The 18,492-nt window shown below is 34.2% G+C and overlaps 2 protein-coding genes across 6 annotated transcripts; both read left to right on the top strand.

The window, feature by feature from the left end:
- Positions 1 to 1,808: 1,808 nt before the first annotated feature.
- LOC114308172 (uncharacterized) lies at positions 1,809 to 3,157 on the top strand. Its single transcript, XM_028253712.2, has one exon. It carries the CDS (start codon positions 1,941 to 1,943, stop codon positions 2,745 to 2,747), a length of 807 nt encoding a protein of 268 aa, XP_028109513.1. The 5' UTR covers positions 1,809 to 1,940; the 3' UTR covers positions 2,748 to 3,157.
- A 5,946-nt stretch (positions 3,158 to 9,103) lies between these two features.
- On the top strand, positions 9,104 to 13,888 carry LOC114308209 (uncharacterized). 5 transcript variants are annotated; one of them, XM_082867468.1, is made up of 3 exons: positions 9,146 to 9,371; positions 9,568 to 9,675; positions 11,170 to 13,888. In XM_082867468.1, the coding sequence occupies exons 2-3, from the start codon at positions 9,647 to 9,649 to the stop codon at positions 13,547 to 13,549; spliced, it is 2,409 nt and encodes an 802-aa protein (XP_082723594.1). In that variant the 5' UTR covers positions 9,146 to 9,371; positions 9,568 to 9,646; the 3' UTR covers positions 13,550 to 13,888. The 5 variants fall into 5 exon arrangements, with proteins under 5 accessions (XP_082723596.1, XP_082723598.1, XP_082723594.1 ...); XM_082867471.1 differs by having other exon boundaries at positions 9,150 to 9,371; positions 9,568 to 9,644; XM_082867470.1 differs by lacking the exon at positions 9,568 to 9,675 and having other exon boundaries at positions 9,104 to 9,371.
- Positions 13,889 to 18,492: the final 4,604 nt, after the last annotated feature.

Below are 18,492 nucleotides of genomic sequence, written 5' to 3'. Positions count from 1 at the left end.
CACTTTAGGCTTGCACTTTCACCAAAATTACACTGTGGTCCCTACACTTTCAATTTCTGTAAGCTTTTATTAATGGTGGACAGAAGGGTGAGATTGGAATTTGATTTAAGTTGTAGGGAGTTAACTGTTACTATTGAAAGTGAAGGGATAAAGTGAGATTTTGATAAAAGTGTAGATACTAAATATAATTTAACCAGAATCTTATAAACATGCCTCAAAAGTGTTTTTCTTTTCTCTCTCTCTCTCTCTCTCTCTCTCTCTTCTTCTTTTTTTTTTTTTTTTTTTGTTGTTGTTGCCGTTGTCGTCCTGAAAGGATTTATGATAAAGAAACATTTCAAGTGATAGACGAAAGGTTATTGCTTGCTTGTCGTCAAGCAAAGTTAAGAGTCAAGAGTGTTTTGACTTTAGCTCCATTTATATGAATTAGTCACTAGCTCATAATTTGTTAGGAAAGTGGGTGTGGATGTTTTGTGGAAAATAAGGGCATGTTGTGCAAAGTTGATTTTGGTCTTTCGTAGGTTGGTGGGAATTTTGTATGCTTTGTCTGGCTTTACTGAACCACTAAGTTACCCTGACAAGGTCTAGCTTAGCTTTCTACATTTGAGCTTGGTAAGTGGATGACTTTAAGCTTGAGCTATTCAGCTTATTGAGATTGGTTGCAAAACTTGCAACAATGAATTGGTTTGGTTGCTCTTAATATAATGAGTGTGGTCATGAAAACTAGTGTTGTGTTCCTCTTTTGAACGGGACTGGTTTGATTATGTGTTTTAATGCATTGTTGCTCCTCAATTAGCAAGGCTGAGGCTAGGTATGTACCAAGTTTTCTTTGGACACATAAGTGGCTTCTTTTTATTGATTCAATAAATATGTGGGCCTGAATTGTATTTGAAGCATTTGCAGTATACGCATATATAAGAAAGCAACCTATGTTTGATGTTTAGGAGAGCTTGCAAATTTGTGTTTTGGTTGGGTGGTTCCAAGCCGAAACAATTACAGTATAGATAAAATCTGTGTATATCAATCGAGTAGTTGATGCTCAGATTGAGATGAATTCGGGCATCAAATCTAGATGATGAGATGGCGTAACTTTTCTCATATAATTTTGTAACTACTTTTCGGTATAACAACTGTCAAACTGGTTGCTGGTTTCTGTGTTTAGGATCCTTTTGTGTGTTTTCTTTCAATAGTCTTCTATCATAAACCCTGAAAGTCTATACGTTTCATGTTTATACAGCTGGTACAAAATTACATGATAATGATGCTCTAAGGTATGAGTTTATCTTATACAGATTTTATAAGTTTATTATGAACCAAACAACAAAATAGCCAGTATATTAGATAAACAAGTCATCTCAAGCTGATTGTTGATAAGCATACTTTTCTACGAGCAAATTTATTTATTTATTCCCATATTGCGAGGACTTGCTGTTTTAGAAGGAAACGACATGCAAAAAGATTTGTCATTTTCTCCATCCCAAATGGTGGCAATTTTGCTCAGTTTTGGGGACCCAATTGATGCTGTTATCTTATTCCTGCCTCCGAGATTTTGACCCTGGATTTTGATAGTCATATTCTGTTGCTATTCTATGCAAAGACAAATGTAAATATGTACAATTCTTTTCGACTATTATCATGTATATTTGTTTAGTCCATAGTGATTGATCCTTTCGGTAATGTTATATTTCATTTTGAAGAAAGTAGAAAAAATCTCTGTTCCAGAGTTGACAACTTTTATTATGATTACATAGATGAAAATTTTTTAAATATAAAATTTAGTTTACCTTTCAGGCTTGACCTTACAGGACAGCTGCTGTTGGCAATCAGAACAGAGAACAAGCTTGGGTTGATGGTCGATGGAGCCAGCTGCTTATTGAGTGGTTTAGTTTCTGGACGCGAGCAAGCAATGTTATTTTTGTAGTCATTTGCTCTATACTATCATAATGTGGAACTTCGCATCCAATTGCATAGCCGGCAGCATCGGACTCAAGAATGATTCTAAAAAACCAAATGAAGCTTGTTTGGAATGCTCAGATGATGATGCTTCTTCAGATTCTAGCAAAGAGGAGGGACTAGAGTGCCCAATATGCTGGGAATCTTTCAACATAGTTGAAAACGTGCCCTACGTTTTATGGTGTGGCCATACAATGTGTAAAAATTGCATCCTGGGGTTACAATGGGCTGTTGTCAAATTTCCCACTTTACCCATTCAACTTCCGCTTTTTATCTCCTGCCCTTGGTGCAATCTCTTGTCTCCCCGTTTGGTTTACAAGGGTAATCTAAAGTTCCCTCGCAAGAATTTCTTTCTCCTCTGGATGGTTGAGAGCATGAACGGTGATAGAGTGAAATTTCATTCCACCTTCTGTGGGGATCAACCACCAATATGGCCATCTAATTGCAAGCTAGCATTGGGAAGTCAAATAAGCAACCCTACTGTCAGGAGGGGTCAATACATTCGCTATTCAGAGCCATCGGGTTCAAACCTTGACCACAACCCCGTCAATAATCACCTCACTGTGGAGAGACTGCACACTTCCCTTAGGAAATCTCTGGTTTTCTTTGTTCATTTGACTGCAAAGTTCCCACTGGTTCTCATATTTCTTCTGATTGTCTTGTATGCAATACCCGCTAGTGCAGCCATCTTGGCCTTGTACATACTCATCACGGTTCTATTTGCTTTTCCATCGTTTCTCATTCTGTACTTTGCATATCCAAGTTTGGATTGGCTGGTGAGGGAAATCATCACTTGAGATGCCAATGCCTTTTGCTTCCTAGTTTGTGAGCGCTGTGGATAGTATTTCTCACCCCCAAAATGGTATTTCTATCCAAATCGCATCAGTGGTGTAATTTGACGAATCCACTTCTTTCAAAAACCAAGTTCCCATTCAGGACTGTTAAACCTACAATCCTGTTTTGGTGTCAGTACAAGTATGCTAGCTTTGGTTAATTTGGGTTGCATTGGTTTTCCAGCAAGTAAACATCGTCTATCTGCCAACGCAAAGTTGCTTTTGTGTATAAGTTGCAGTTGAATAGTGATTGTCTAAATTGGTTGATTTCTGGTTGGAAAGCTTCTTTTCTTGCTTGTATGAAGACTTATAAATGTATGTTATATGATTGCAAGTTTTATGTGAATGCAATGATTAGAGATGTCTCTTGATTCCTCCTGGAGAGTATCTGATGAAAGTGATTGAAAATTGATGCTTATTTTTGTTGATGGGTGTAAATTAGGTCTTGGTAGGTGCATCAGTGACAAAGTCCGGATTGTGATTCTCATTGGTTTGAAGAATCTTTGTTGAAGTGGTTAGTTAATGTGTCACTGATTGTACATCTCCCCAAGTAATCTTCTGCGGCCCCTGCTTGGATCTTCGAATTACAGACTGAAAAGAAAAAGAAAAGACAAGAAAAAGGGAGTAAAATAGAAAATTCTCTTCTTCTTCTCCTCATTTTTCTCCACAAATTCAAGATGCAGACACAGCCTTCAGAGGAGGCAGAAAGTTCTGTCAATTTTGGTATTATGCAAATTTGTGGCAACTCTGTTATGACTGAAAGGCTCTGTTATTATTAGGAAAAACTTTATTTATCCAAATTTTATTTATTTACTTTTATTTTTTTGTGTTTTTTGGAATGATGTGAAGGTGGATTTTTTATGAAACAATTGATATAATGGTTTTTGGCAAGTGGACCTTTACCTTGATTTCTGCTTTTCTTTCCCTTCCCAAGGGCTGTTTGGTGAAGGGGGTTGATAATGGTTTCTTGGCATTTCTTACCAACCAAGCAAAGAAACTAGGAAAAGGAGAAAAACATGTTCCCTCAAAGCATGGAAGTGTTATTTCTGGTGAGGACCCTCAACTTCACCCCACATATATATATATATATATATATATATATCTATATATATTACTCCACCTATAAAAAGTCTAGGATTACTTCTTCACCAAACATGTACACATTGGAAGATCTATGCAATTCCCAATATTCATATCTTAACAACACCATTATTGAACCATGAAGAGCTAGAAACTAGAAAGCATTTGTATGCAGCTTTCTTACTTCGATCCAAATAAAAATATAAAAATGTGTAGGAGGAAAATAGGAGAGATGAAGTTGTATCACACAACGATGAGACTCAAAAAGCGAACGTGAACATCATAGCAATAAGGAAGTATCTCAGTTACTAAAATTTCAATTTTTCTAAAGACAGGATTTCATGAGGGTGTACAAGTTTCTCAAAAAAATACAAGTTCAAGAACAATCTACATACTTCAAATTTTTACATAAAATTTCATTTAAAAATATCAATATAAAAGTAAATTTATTTCATATATGAATTTCACTATATTTGAATATAAACCACACTTTTACTATGGGTAATTCTACAATGAAAGTGGTTTTTTTGGTACTAAGGCCAATGAGAGCAAATGAACTTTATTTGGTTGGGAGGTCACCCTCCTTAACTAATCTCATCTACCAATATAGAGTAGATAAAGGAAGATTTGGTTTCATTTTCAAAATTATTTTTTTGATTATTTAGTTTGACCGAAATAAACATTAAATAAATATTTTTAAAAATTATTTATATTCTCCAAAAAAAAATTAACATTATATGAAAATGATGAATATTTTTAATTTTTTATCAAATTTATTTTAAAATTTTTAAAAATTTTATAAAAAATATATTTTAAAAATCAAATCAAACCAAAACGACTGACCTGACACTTACATAGAAGAGTGGACTTTTGGATTTTGTAATTATTATACACTAAAGTAGATAGATGCCAGATCTGAAGCATGGAAGGATGAGTTTGTGAGGAAGAGAGAGAGAATCCAAGGTGTGTTTTTCTTATGTTACTCAAATCTTTTCTTCTGGTATTTTTTTTTTTTTTTGAGTAATATTAAAAATTTTAAATGTTTTATTAAATATTTTATATGGATGTAAGATTGACATGAGATCTACATGGTGTGTATAGATCCTACATTTATATGAGATATTTAATAGAACATTTAATAAAATATTTAAAATCTCTGGTATTTTTTAACAACAATGATTCATCCCCTTTTCCCCCACCCCCTTTGACCCCCTCTCTCTCTCATTGGTTAGATTTTCTTTTTTTTTTTCTTTTTTTTTCTGCTCCTCCAATCACCATCCGCCACGTGGCAAAGGAGGGGTGAGGGGTGACCCCCAAAAAGAGGTCCCAAACATTATTTATTTTTTAATTGTTTTTTATAAAGAACCCTGAGATAGGCTTTTTTAAAAAAAAACTACAATCATTGATAAACCATAAGCATCGATTAGGTCTGAAAGATTTTAAAAAAAAAAAAATTCAAATTTAAGATGTCTAAATTTACAACCTGTCTCTTTGACAGCTTGGCTACAGTTAAATTACTAAAACTCTAGCCAAGTTTATGGTAAAAAAAAATAACGTTCAATTAATATACTTTAATGTGTGTTTAATAGAGAAAAAATTAAGTACACATTTAACTTTTGACATAATGTACAAAGTGATTGTTTCAAAACTTAAACTTATAATCTCAAGATTATTAGGTTAAGATTTTAACATTAAACTAATAAATTATAAATAAAAATTTTATGACACAGCAACTTAATCATTAATCACCTAGCCATAATTTAAACGGAAATGAGCCGTAGCTCGAGAGGGTCGAGCTCGAAACGGCTCGAAAATGGAAGAAGAGGGGAGAAAGAGAGGGAAGAGGAGGGGAGAGGGAGAAAGAGAGAGGAGAGGGTCGCGCAGCACCACCGCCGTTGCCTTGCCGCCGATCGTCGCAGCTTCAGACCGTCGCCGCCGTCGTCGCAGCACCTTTGCTCCTCGCCGATCGTCGCAGGTGGAAGCTCCGCCACCGCCTCGCCCCACCTCCTCCTCCAGCAGATTTTTAGGCCCCCTCCCCTCCCTCCTCCTCCTCCTCCTCCTCCTCCTCCATTCTCTTCTCCCTTCTTCTCCTTCTCTTCTTCTCCCTTCTTCTTCATCTCCTTCTTCTTCTGCAACAAAAAGACGAAAAAAAAAAAAAAAAAAAAAAAAAAAAAAATTTGACACCAAAACGACGTCGTTTTGGTGTCGAGCCGGGTTCGAGCCACGGGTTTCGAGCTACGTAGCACTACCGTAATTTAAAACTCATCAAGAAAATCTCAAAAGGATTCTTACTGCCAAAGACCCGTATTGGCTAAAAGGGAATAATGCTTGGGACCCCCTTTTGGGGGTCACCCCCTCACCCACTTTGTCACGTGGTAAGTGGTGATTGGAGGAGCAAGAAAAAAAAGAAAAAGAAAATGTAACCAATGAGAGAGAGAGAGGGTCAAAGGGGGTGGGAGGAAAAGAGGGGATGAATCATTATTGGCTAAAAGGTCAGTAAGATACACTTTAGTTTAATGTCAGGTACGAGACTTCAAAAATCCTTTAAAACCGTTTTAGAGTAACAATGATAATTTTATCAATAATGATTCATCCCCTCTTTTTCCCCCACTCCCTTTGACCCCCTCTCTCTCTCATTGGTTACCTTTTCTTTTTCTTTTTCTTTTTTTTCCTGCTCCTCCAATCATCACCCGCCACGTGGCAAAGGGGGGGTGAGGGGGTGACCCCAAAAGGGGTCCCAAACATTATTCTTTTGAAATAATAAATTACTTTAATAGGTTTTTTTTATTTAAAATAAATGAAATCAAATCTATCATACCTTTCTATATAAAAAAATTATTTATATATCATTGCTCGTAAAGTGTATATTTAATTTTTTTTCGTCTCAATTGACCGTCTCTCGTGTTTGAAATAATTTTTAGTTAAAAAACTAAAAATAAAAATATAGTAAACGCTTGAGTTATGACATAATCTGAATTTGTGGGAATGATATTACTTGGGCAGATCATTAAGCATGCTTAGTGCTATATTATATTATAATAATAAGAAGATGACAATAATTAAGATATGTAAGCTTGGCATGATATTATAGTTATAGAATAGAATGTACTTAAACTAACGAAAAATCTTTCTTATTAAACCTGAGTAAATAAAAACTAGTTAATAAATTATAATTTTTTTGGTGCTATAGTATATGTATATATATATATATATTAAATTTTTGTACAATTAATTATTCTTTCTTCAAATCTTCAGGGTTCAAATTTCCATCCAATCACCCTCCACCTCCAACCATCATTATTCTCGACCTTATTCAAGTATCGACAATGCTACGTAGCTCAAATTTTGTGGCTTAAAAGTGGCTCAAATGGCCAAAACGACGTCGTTTTGAGTACAGAACAACATAAAAAAGGCCAAAACGACGTCGTTTTGACCATTTGAGCCACTTTTGAGCCACAAAATTTGAGCTACGAGACATTTTCCTTCAAGTATTATCTTATGTGGTCGATAATCATCTTTGACCGCTAATAAATAGCTCTGACTAGTAACAATCACTTTCAACCATCACCTCTCATCACATTTTTTCTCTTACTAAAAATCATATCTCACGATTAACTGTGATATTTAACATTCTTATAATACATAAATAATAAATTATAAATGTTATTAAATGATTTATTTTTTATTTTCTCTATTCCATCTTTGACATCACGACTTTGTTTTGTACAAGCATCGTGTGCTCACGGTCACTATTACTATAATATGTATAGAATTATTCAAAGTAGGCCGTCTAAAAAAATTAAATATTGATTACCTAAAAAAAATAAATTAAATATTGACTTTGGAACACCATCCAATACCCAACTCAGTCTATGGGATGATTTAATTAATTTAAGAATAATTTATTTTTTATTTTTGATTCGTCAAAATTAATTTTTAGATTAATTCTGAAATATTCGAACTTCCAACCCCTTAAGAGCCACGTGGGTGAGTGTTGCCTCAAATTTACCTGACCCGAGTGGAGAAGTCACTTGAATGAGTGTCAAAATTAATCGAATTTATTTATATAGCTGATTATTAAAATAAAAATAAAAAGATATTATCTCTATACTATTAGGTCTCATAAGGTGATGAGCATATTAAAATGCCCACTCAAAATTATACATCCTAAAATTAAATCAGCCTATGAAACAAGTCTTAGGGCTTGAAGATATTATTTCAGAGTATTTTACGTATTTGATGCAAATTATATGACCAATAAATTCATCAAATCTCACGGAAAAATAGAAAATAAAATTAACTTAATCAAGGTGAAATCATTCTTAAAAAGAGAGAGAGGAAAGAAAAAGAAGACTGATTGTGTTATGTTAATATATGACAAACAACAATTAAAATAGAATTATGTAAAAAATGATGATTCTTTTTAACCTAGACTAAAATGATATTCTTTAAAAAGTTTCTAGTTAGAATAAAAATAATATTCTTGAAAACAAAAAATAATTATCTTACAAAATACAAAAGTAAAAGCTTTTCAATTCAGCAACATCATTTCTATATTGTATAATATTTTGTGTATATTACTATATTTTTTATTAAAAAAAAATTACGTGGGTGGCCATTTTATTGGTGTGCACTAATTAAAAAAAATAATAATATTAATATGTGGACCATATTTTTTTTAGGTACAATGTTATACATATTAAATTTCAATTTACACCATACTCTATTTTAATAATATTTTTTAAAGTATTTTCATATATTTTTTGAAAATATAATTAAAAAAATCTCAAGACAAAAAAACAAAAATAATAATATATAATTTTGTTTGGTTTTGAAATTTCAAATACAAGTTTTCGAGTTTTTTTGGTTTTCGTGCCTTTTAACTTTTAAAACATTTAATCAATTTTTTTAATTTAAATACACTTAAAAAATAAAAAAAGTAACAAATATTAAAAAAGTAAAAAAAAAATTATTTTTCAATACATCTAGATTATGGATACATCATAAAAAGTTAATTTTTTTTATTTTTTAGTTTTTTAATAAAAAAAATACAAAAAACACTAATTTTTTTAGCATAAAAAAATAAAAAAGTCACAAAAAAAATTTAAAAAATTAATTTTTTACCAACATCTCAAAACACTACTAAATGATTTTAAAAATAAAAACAGTTAATTAAAATATAACAAAATCAAACCGAGTAAATAATTCTATTAAATTATTAGAGTAAAAAATGTTTGCTTCATTAAAACGCGATATATAAAGAGTGAGAGAGTAATTAACGTAACTAATGTGGGTCTTCTTCGTTGCTACTTTTCCTCTCTCATTCCAAAGAAAAAGTCTGTAAAACTCATAAACACTGCAACATTGCTTGCACGATCTCTGAAACCAGAACCAAAAAAGTTAGGATTCTTTATCCTCGAGGAGTCCTCATTCACTTTCTGTTAGCTTTTCCTTCGCTTTCTGGTTCAGCACAGAGAAAGAGAAAGAGAAAGAGAAAGAATTTAGTAGGTAACCTTTTTCTTTCCATTGAATGCGGCATTGACGTTTCATCTTCAAAACTATAACATGGGTTTTTCTCTTTTCTTTGTTTTCTCAAATGGGTTTGTTCAAAATTCGGAGCTTGATTATTATTTTCTGTCCTTCCTCTGTCTGAATTCGGAATCTGTCTATTTTTGGATTTTTGATTGATTTTCATTTTCGGAAGGGTTGGTTTGCTTTGTACTTCAAAGGATCACTTGTTCTTCGTTTTTGGAATTGGGATTTCTCGAAAAGGAAAAACGGGTATGGTTTTGATGTGGGTTTTTTTTGCGAGGTTAGATTCAATTTACTGACTAATTGAAGTGATATGCATATGTGTGTGTGTGCGCGCGCGCGCTCGTGAATTAACCTGGATTTGATTGATTTGTCTTATGATTTGAATTCCAAGGGTGCTTAGTAATTTGTAGAAATGTTTTATTTGAATAGAGATTATGGTGGTTCTGTTATGTTTATTATACTAGCATGAAGTCAATCTCTAACCTCAAAGAATTTTTCCTTTTTTTGTTAATTGCTGATGAATTTTTAGTGAAATTTTCATATGTGTGGGAAAAGAATTCCCATTGGCTTAGTCTTTTTTTTTTCCATTGTACTTATTTTATTAGCAAATGAATATGGTGGATTCCTTTCTTTACACCTAATATGTGATTGAAGATTGTTCAACTGCATTGTTTTTTTCTGCAAGCAACTAAAAAAAGAATAGGTGGGAGAATCATATATTATTTTCTTACTTCTTATACATGAAATGGTGTTTTATTTTTGGTCCATTTTGCTCCTTGATGTAGAGTGCAGAATGCCGATTCTTTTTTCATTTATTTAAATTACTGTAATTAGCAATGTTTTGAAAGATGAAGATGAATTATGATATGCAAAAAATTGGTTAGTTTCAAAATTTGGGGGAAAAAACTATTGCATTCAGCCTTGCAACCTGAACACTAGAAAGTTTTTTTTTTTAAATTATTTCTTTTTATTTTCGTGTTCAATACTTGAGACATGATATGATCTACTTTTTCCATTCTTTGATGCAATATTACCGCGATTATTGAAAATTTGGCTATCCTTTCTGCTAAAATAGGTGTGAATGCACAATATCCAAAATTGACTATGCACAAAAGCAACAAACTGTAAAGGTTGTTGTCATGATTGTAGTTTTGAAAGTCTTGCACTTTGGCTCTCAAGATAAGAAAAGAAAAGAAATGATTGTAGTCTCTCATATAGAGTTTTCTCACTATCATGTTTTTAGATGGTAAGAATGCGAAGTATGTGATATAGAGATATCGGTGGTATTTTTTTTTTTTTTTTTTTTTTTTTATTCTTTTGTATTTTAATGGGCAATCTTATGAAAAATACACAACCAATCAATTTGTTTCTCACCACATCTCACCACTTTTGGTGAGAAATGAAACCTATAAAATGTGAGAGTTCTCTTTTTCACCATTCTCACTATTTTCATCATTTATCACCTAACTTATAAACCAAATATGAGAAGAGTTTCTCTTTCTCTTTATTTCTTACCATTTCTCACCAAATCACTTGATTCAAATGGAAGTTGCAGTCAGAAGCATTTGGTTTTGAAGGTCATAATGTTTAATGTTTGCTATTGTGGATATTTTTTGCTTGTAATCATTTCTGATTCACCATCATTACCAAAGTTGATCTTGGTTAGTATGCTCCCTCATGTGCACCTAATTTATCAGTTCGTGATGCAAAGGTTGTTCTTCAATTGATCAATTCCATCTTAGCCATCAAAATATGTATTGTTGATTTTCAGGATATTGTTGCTGCACTTACCTCATTTTCGGTCAATGGCTGAGGAGAGTTTCAATACATCAGTGACCCCAGAAATGATGGAGATAGATGGAGGTGATTTAAGAAGAATCTCTGTGGGAAGACCAAGTAATTCCAGAAGAAACTCCACCGGAAAACTGACTACTCCAAACAATGGACAAAATGTCGGACAAAATGTCCTCCCCCATCATATTAGAGCTTCTATTGGTTCTTGCCGCGATGTAGTTAATTTAAGAAGAAACTCTACTGGTATACCAAGTTCTCCAAACTGTGGGGAAAGTGTTACTCCACATTATCTCAGAGCTTCTACCGGTTCTTGCCATGATTTCTGTAAATATGGAAGAAAACATGAATTTGAAGTAAAGCCAAGGTGTCCTATACCAAAAAGACGAACAACACCTCCATCCGACAAGCAAATTCCCACAGAACTTGGAGTTCCAGCAGTCAGGAAGACAACAACAAAGGTCAAGCCGAAGCTTCCTCATGTTTCCAAAACCCTTTCTGTTGATTCCCCGAGCGTCACCAAGAAGGAAGTTTCATCACCTTCAAAAAAAGTAGATGTTTCTTCAAGACAAGCTTCATCAAATGAGGAAAAAATAGCACAAAATGAGCAGAAAAAGAATTTGTCTGAAAAAAGCACTCTCGTGAAACTGAAAACCATGACAGTGAAGCTATCATCTTCCACCGACGCTTCAGGAGGTTTGATTGGCAGAAAAAACAGTGAGATCAAGGTTGCCAAACAAACAGGGACTTCTAAAGCAGCTGTGAAGAAAAAAATTGCATCACCGGTGGCTTCACTGTCCCCCAAACCTTCCAGTGGCAGAAGGAGCAGTGAAATCAAGGTATCCAGACAGGCAGGGACATCTAAAGCAGCCGCAAAGACAATTCTTGAATCCCCAGCGGCTTCACTGTCCCCTAAACGTTCAATTAATAGAGTTGTGAGCTTAAATGTTCAAAAATACAGAAACGTGAAACTTGTGTCTCCTCTGAAGGACCAGAACAGGATTAGAAAATCTGAACCCAAGCAACCGGACAGCAAGATTGTTCCAGAGAAAATCCTGCATGTTATCAAGGTTGAAACCGAGAACAAAGTTCTTGAACCTTCTGAATATGGTAGTTCCATTGATTCTCCATTATCTCCAACATTGTCATCGCCAAAGTCTTCATCCCTCCCAAAATCTCCGGCTTTGTCATTTCATGAAGAAGAAACACAAGAAGAGACTGAATACACTGATATCAAGGTTGAAACCGAGAACAAAGTTCTGGAATCCACTACACTATCTCCAACATTATCATTGCCAAAGTCTTTATCCGTCCCAGAATCTCCAGCTTTCTCATTTCACGAGGAAGAAGAAGTGCAAGAAGAGTCTGAATACACTGATATTGAGGTTGAAACTGAGAAGAAAGTTCTGGAATCTGCCATTCATCCTCCACTATCTCCAACATTGCCGTCGCCGAAATCTTCAACACTCCAAAAATCACCGGCTTTGTCATTTCATGAGGAAGAAGTGCAAGAAGAGTCTGAATCCACTGATAATGAGGTTGAAACTGAGAAGAAAGTTCTGGAATCCGCTCAATATGGTAGTGCCATTCATTCTCCACTATCTCCAACATTGTCATCACCAAAATCTTCAACCCTCCAAAAATCTCCGACTTTGTCATTTCATGAGGGAGAAGTGCAAGAAGAGTCTGAATCCACTGATATTGAGGTTGAAACTGAGAAGAAAGTTCTGGAATCCGCTCAATATGGTAGTGCCATTCATTCTCCACTATCTCTAATATTGTCATCGCCAAAGTCATCATCCCTCCCCAAATCTCCAGCTTTGTCATTTCATGAAGAAGAAGCTCAAGAAGAGTCTGAGTACACTGATAGTGAAGTGGATGAAGCAGATGACTCTGTCTCAGAGAGTAGTGAAACTGCAAACTTGAATGAAGTTGAAACTTCAAAAGGGAATCACAAGAGAACACCTAGAAAGGCTGATGATAAAGATTGTGCACCAGAGAAATTGAAGTTCCGGAGGGGAAAAGTGGTTGACCTTCAGTCTGAGAATAGTGGTCCAAGAAGGCTCAGATTCAGGCGGGGAAGAGTCTTGGGGGAAAACCAAGATAGCAATTCCATTAGAAAAAGAAGCTTTAAAAATAGAAGAATAGAGGATGATACAAATGGTACTGACCCTGATTCTGAAAAAGTTGTTTTAAGGCATCAAGATGTCCAGGGAAAGAAAGATGCGCAAGGTTTGTTTAATAATGTGATTGAAGAGACGGCAAGTAAGCTGGTCGAAAGCAGGAAGAGTAAGGTTAAGGCCTTGGTTGGTGCTTTTGAAACAGTTATATCTCTTCAAGAGAGTAAACCTTCATCGTAAAACCGTCAATTGAGTGGCAAGCAAAATTTTCTTCTTTTTCCATTGCTTGGTTTTGTAAAGAAATGGTAGAAAAATAAGCTAAGCTTGTAAAGGAGAGGATCGAATCTTACAAGCTTGTGAAGTTGCAAAAAGTATACAAGTAGATTACTTTGGTTGAGGTTAGAAAGCTCGGATGACAGAGTCTGATCCTGACATGCTTCGTATCCATTTCTTGGAGGGGATGCTGCTGCTTCTTTCATCTTTTCTGAATTTCATACTAATTTGGTTGAATTGTATTTTGATTGAAACTAGTACATATTTTTGATCGAACAGCAACGCAATTTGGATGGTTGGGTTGAATCGTCTTTCTTTAATGATGTGAGAAATTTACTGTTTTTGTGGATAGTTAGATTTCACATCCCCTGCTTTTAACATTATAATTTTGTTAATTGTTGTTTTTTTTAAATTTTGAAGTCTGTTAGTAGAACACATTCAAAGTGGTCCCTGGAAATTTATGGAGTAATGTTTGATTTACAGGGAAGGAAAGAAAAATGAAAATATATTTTCCTTCAGAGTGTGTGTTTGGTTGTCATGAAAAAGTGAGTCCTCACTATTTTGAGCAAACTACACCCCACAACCAAACAATGATCATCTTCTCCACCCCTCCCCCTTAGGAATGGCAACGGGGCGGGGCGGGGCCGGGGATCACACTCCCCGTCCCCGATCCCCGATCCCTGATGCTCGAATTTTCTCTGGTCCCGGCCCCGGCCCTGATCCCCGACGGGGAGCCTGTCACTACCCCCACCCCCGCCCCCAACGGGGATCGGGTTTCCCCGACCCCGAGCGTTCCTCGGATAAAAAATAAAATAAAATTCAGAAAATACAACTCATCATCAACAACAACAACAAGAAGTTCATCATCTAAATCAGATCTGAAACAAAAAAAAAAATCAGAAAAGTTTCAGAAATTTTCAGAAAATTTCATCATCAACAACAACTAAAAAAAGTTTCAGAAAATACAACTCATCATCAACAACAACAACAAGAAGTTCATCACCTAAATCAGATCTGAAACAAAAAAAAAAATTCAGAAAAGTTTCAGCAATTTTCGGAAAATTTCATCATCAACAACAACTAAAAAAAGTTTCAGAAAATACAACTCATCATCAACAACAACAACAAGAAGTTCATCATCAGAAAATACAACTCATCATCCGAGACAGATCTGACTCTGTTAAACAGATCTGAAACAGATTTGAAAAAAAAAAAAAAAGATCTGATCTGTAAGGGAGTGGATGAGACGCGGTGGTGGTCGGCGACGTCAAGAAGAGGGAGTAGATGAGATGCGGTGGTGGAGTGGATGAGAGACGCGATGTGGTGGTGGTGGTGGTGGTACGAGCTGGACAGCGGCAGTGGTGGATCTGAGAGAGAGAGAAGTCAGTGAGCTAGAGAGAGTTGAGAGACGGAGACGGGATAGAAGAGAGACATGAGACACGAGATCTAAGACTAAGAGACGTGGTTTATATATATATATATAAGGGTAAAATTGTAATTTAACATCGGGGATAAATCGGGCCGGGGATCGGGGACGGGGACGAGGCCGGGCTGGGTACGGGGCTGGGACACTAATCCCCATCCCCGGCCCGAATCTGTTCGGGGATTGATTTTTAAATACCATCCCCGTCCCGTCGGGAGGTATTTTTCGGGAAAAACCCGCTCAATTCGAGGTCGGGGAGTCGGGTCCCCATCGGGCCGGTTTCAAATTGCCATCTCTACTCCCCCTCTCTTACCCGGTCTTCCTCACCCCCACTGTGGCAGATGGAGTTGAACCCCTGCCACCCTTTGTCTCCACCATTATTGAACCTATTACCTGTGAATGTGATGCATCTTCAATTAGACCATATAAATTGAAATCAAAATATTCAAGTACTAAATAGATGAAATTGATAATTTATGGATGAAATAGAAAAAAAAAATTACAATAATTTGGAAGACAAAAGTGAAATTAACTTTTTTTTGTTCTTCTTTTGCTTGACTTTTATGAGGGACCACCTTCCTTCCTACAAGCATTATTAGAAATTGATTACCCAAAAAGAGAGCATGTTAACATAATATGGGAGCAGTTGATCTAGGATGTATATTTATTGATTGAATATTATAAAATAAAATAAAAACGTGTAATTCATTAAGTGAGAGAAGCTAACTGAATAGTAAGAGATGTTGCAAAGGAAAAACATGTAGTCTAATTGAATGCAAGTTGAATAATTTGATCATATAGCCCCACCCTCTTAAGTAAGGTGGATGGAAGATGGCCTTTTTAATGCTCTCTCTTATTTTACTTAATGGGTACAGCATTTCTTGTTAGATAGGATTGAAAAATAAATAGAGTATACATCAATGTATAATGAAATGGTGACTCAAACATAATATTTTAAAATAGAAAAACCTTTACCGTAATTTTTAATTATAAAACTTTCATTTATCATATAATTCTGATGAAAGAAAATTCGTATAAAAATTATGTAAAAATAACATTTTATTGATGACAATATAACCATTTGCTTTAGATTAATAAATAAGATTGAGTTTGGTTATGATGTAGTCTAATAGAGATTCAACCCAAAGCCAAACTCAACCCTTCCTCATATGAGTCAACCCTTTGGGTGGGATCATGAATGGACATTCCTCTACAACCTCGACATCAAGCTTATTGTTAAATTTAAAATATTATTTTAAAATTTATTTTAATAATATTAGTTAATTTTAGGATTTTGAAGTCTAAGGCCAAGTTTGGGAAGACTAAAAAAGTGCACTTTTTGTCTTTTTGGACTAAAAAATTGAGGTTGAAAATATGGATGTTTGGGTTAACTTTTTGACTTTTTATTGAAAAATGTGTAATAAAAAATTGTAAAAATTGATTTGTAGGAAAAAATTTGAATTGGGAGTTATGCAGCCGTAATTGTTGACTTTTGGTGAATAGTGTTAACTTTTTAACTTTTTGAGTAACTTTTTGACTTTTTGACTTTTTTGGATCTTCTCAAACTTGGCCTAAATATCCGATTATAATAAATAAATAAATAAATAAATTATTGCATATTTATAATTGAATTGTTTAGGAATCACAATCACTTGTTACATCAGAGAGTGCAATTTACTTTTAAAATAATATTTTTAAATTTCAAACTTCAAACTTCAAACTTCAAACTTCAAACTTCAAACATTACTCTTACTTAAGTATATCACAATCATTTTTACATACATTGGACATATATCTTACATACAAGGACATCAAAGCTACCTACAAATTACAATCAAGACAAGGACTTGAAAGCTCATGAAACATTGATATTCATGTGGAGGAAAATAATAACTCACATAATAATAAATAAAAAAAAGGTCAATTACACTAACTTTTTTCAAGATTTTAAAAAAATATAATAAATTTTATAAATTTGAAATAATTATATTAGACTTCCTTAAACTTTTAATTCGTATAATACTTAATTTTATTTTTATCAAAATTTCATTAGTAATATAAATAAAAAGGTATATTATCATTTCTTTTAGGGAGACTTATTAAGTCCTTTTTTAGACACTTATGGTAGGCTAAGTCCTGTATAATTTCTTATAGAGTCTCATGTCCTATTTAGATAGGAATGTATTCCACAAGATCCTACATAAACATAACGTGACGTGACACTTACATAAACGTAACGTGACACCTACATAAACGTAACGTAACGTGTCACGTTACGTTTCGCAAACTTAATAAGTTTTTATTTTTTAAAATTGATGTAAAAATGTTGCTAGTTTATGTTGGTGTCACGTTACGTTTCATATAAATATGATCTATGGTAACATTTAATTTCCTATATATTGAATGTTGCCATGGATCATAGGTGTCACATTATGTTTATGTAGGTGTCACGTTCTGTTACGTTTATGTAGATATAATCTATGGTAACATTCAAAAGACACGGAAGCAGGAAAGAGGAAACAGCACTAAAATAAATATAAGTAATGAAAACTTTTAAATAGACATAAATTAAGATGACTGAAAACAGTTAAGATGAGGAAAATAGAGTTGACTCAGAAGTAGCAATGCAGTAAGCAACAGATAGCAACATAACTTGGCTCTGATACCAAAAGACACGGAAGCAGGAAAGAGGAAACAACCCTAAAATAAATATAAATAATGAAAACTTTTAAATAGACATAAATAATAAAACTTACAATTGTTTACTGGAATGAAACAAATAGTTCTTCAAAATACATAACTTGAAAACGAACTTGAAATAAAATTACAAAGATAGCTAGCTATTTGAGGAATGAGCACTCTCAATTTTTCTAAGTCTCTCTTATTATTGACTGAAGAGGCCCTTTTATAATCAAAAGAGACTACTGTTAGCCTTGTGAGTGAATACTATGAGCCTTGTGAGTGAATAACCTTGACTTGAAAGGAGCATCAGGAGCACATGGGAGCTGTCTGCTACTTTCAGTGAGTGACTAAAGTTGATGGCTACCTTTTACTATGTTGAATTTGTCGGTGGGATGAATCATGTTGAATGATGAATAGTAATGTTGACTTTTTGATGAATAGTGAATAGTAAAGTTGACGTTTTTCACTATTCATTGCTTGGAGGCATGTGACTAAGGGAATCAATATAGATATATATATATCAGCAGCTTTTCTCAAAAGACGAGTATTGATTGAAGCTGATAATTATAGCTATATAGAATCCAATGATTGAATTAAGCATATGGGTCCTGAGCATCTTGAAACTCGGGTCCATATGGATTTTGAGTAGTTGAATCTTCAAAAGAGTTTGAACTGTCTGAACCATCTTCTAAACTGCTATTATCCGAGTCTGACTTGACTTGGGCCATGAGGAGACGAGCCATTTGGAGGAGCTCATCTTTAGATGACTTGGACTTGGGCTTAGCCTTTGATTTGGACTTATCCT

The sequence above is a fragment of the Camellia sinensis genome, chromosome 4, assembly GCF_055761805.1.
Source record: "Camellia sinensis isolate YWXY chromosome 4, ASM5576180v1, whole genome shotgun sequence".
NCBI lineage: Eukaryota > Viridiplantae > Streptophyta > Magnoliopsida > Ericales > Theaceae > Camellia > Camellia sinensis.
This window is presented reverse-complemented; position numbering and strand designations above follow the sequence as displayed.

What these genes read in the sequence shown, in the direction of transcription:
- LOC114308172 (XM_028253712.2), top strand. Translation starts at nt 1,941, where the DNA reads ATGTGGAACTTCGCATCCAATTGCATAGCCGGCAGCATCGGACTCAAG.
- LOC114308209 (XM_082867468.1), top strand. Translation starts at nt 9,647, where the DNA reads ATGGTTTTGATGTGGGTTTTTTTTGCGAG. An exon ending in ATGTGGGTTTTTTTTGCGAG is followed by an intron (nt 9,676 to 11,169) that starts GTTAGATTCAAT and finishes GTTGATTTTCAG; the next exon opens with GATATTGTTGCTGCACTTAC.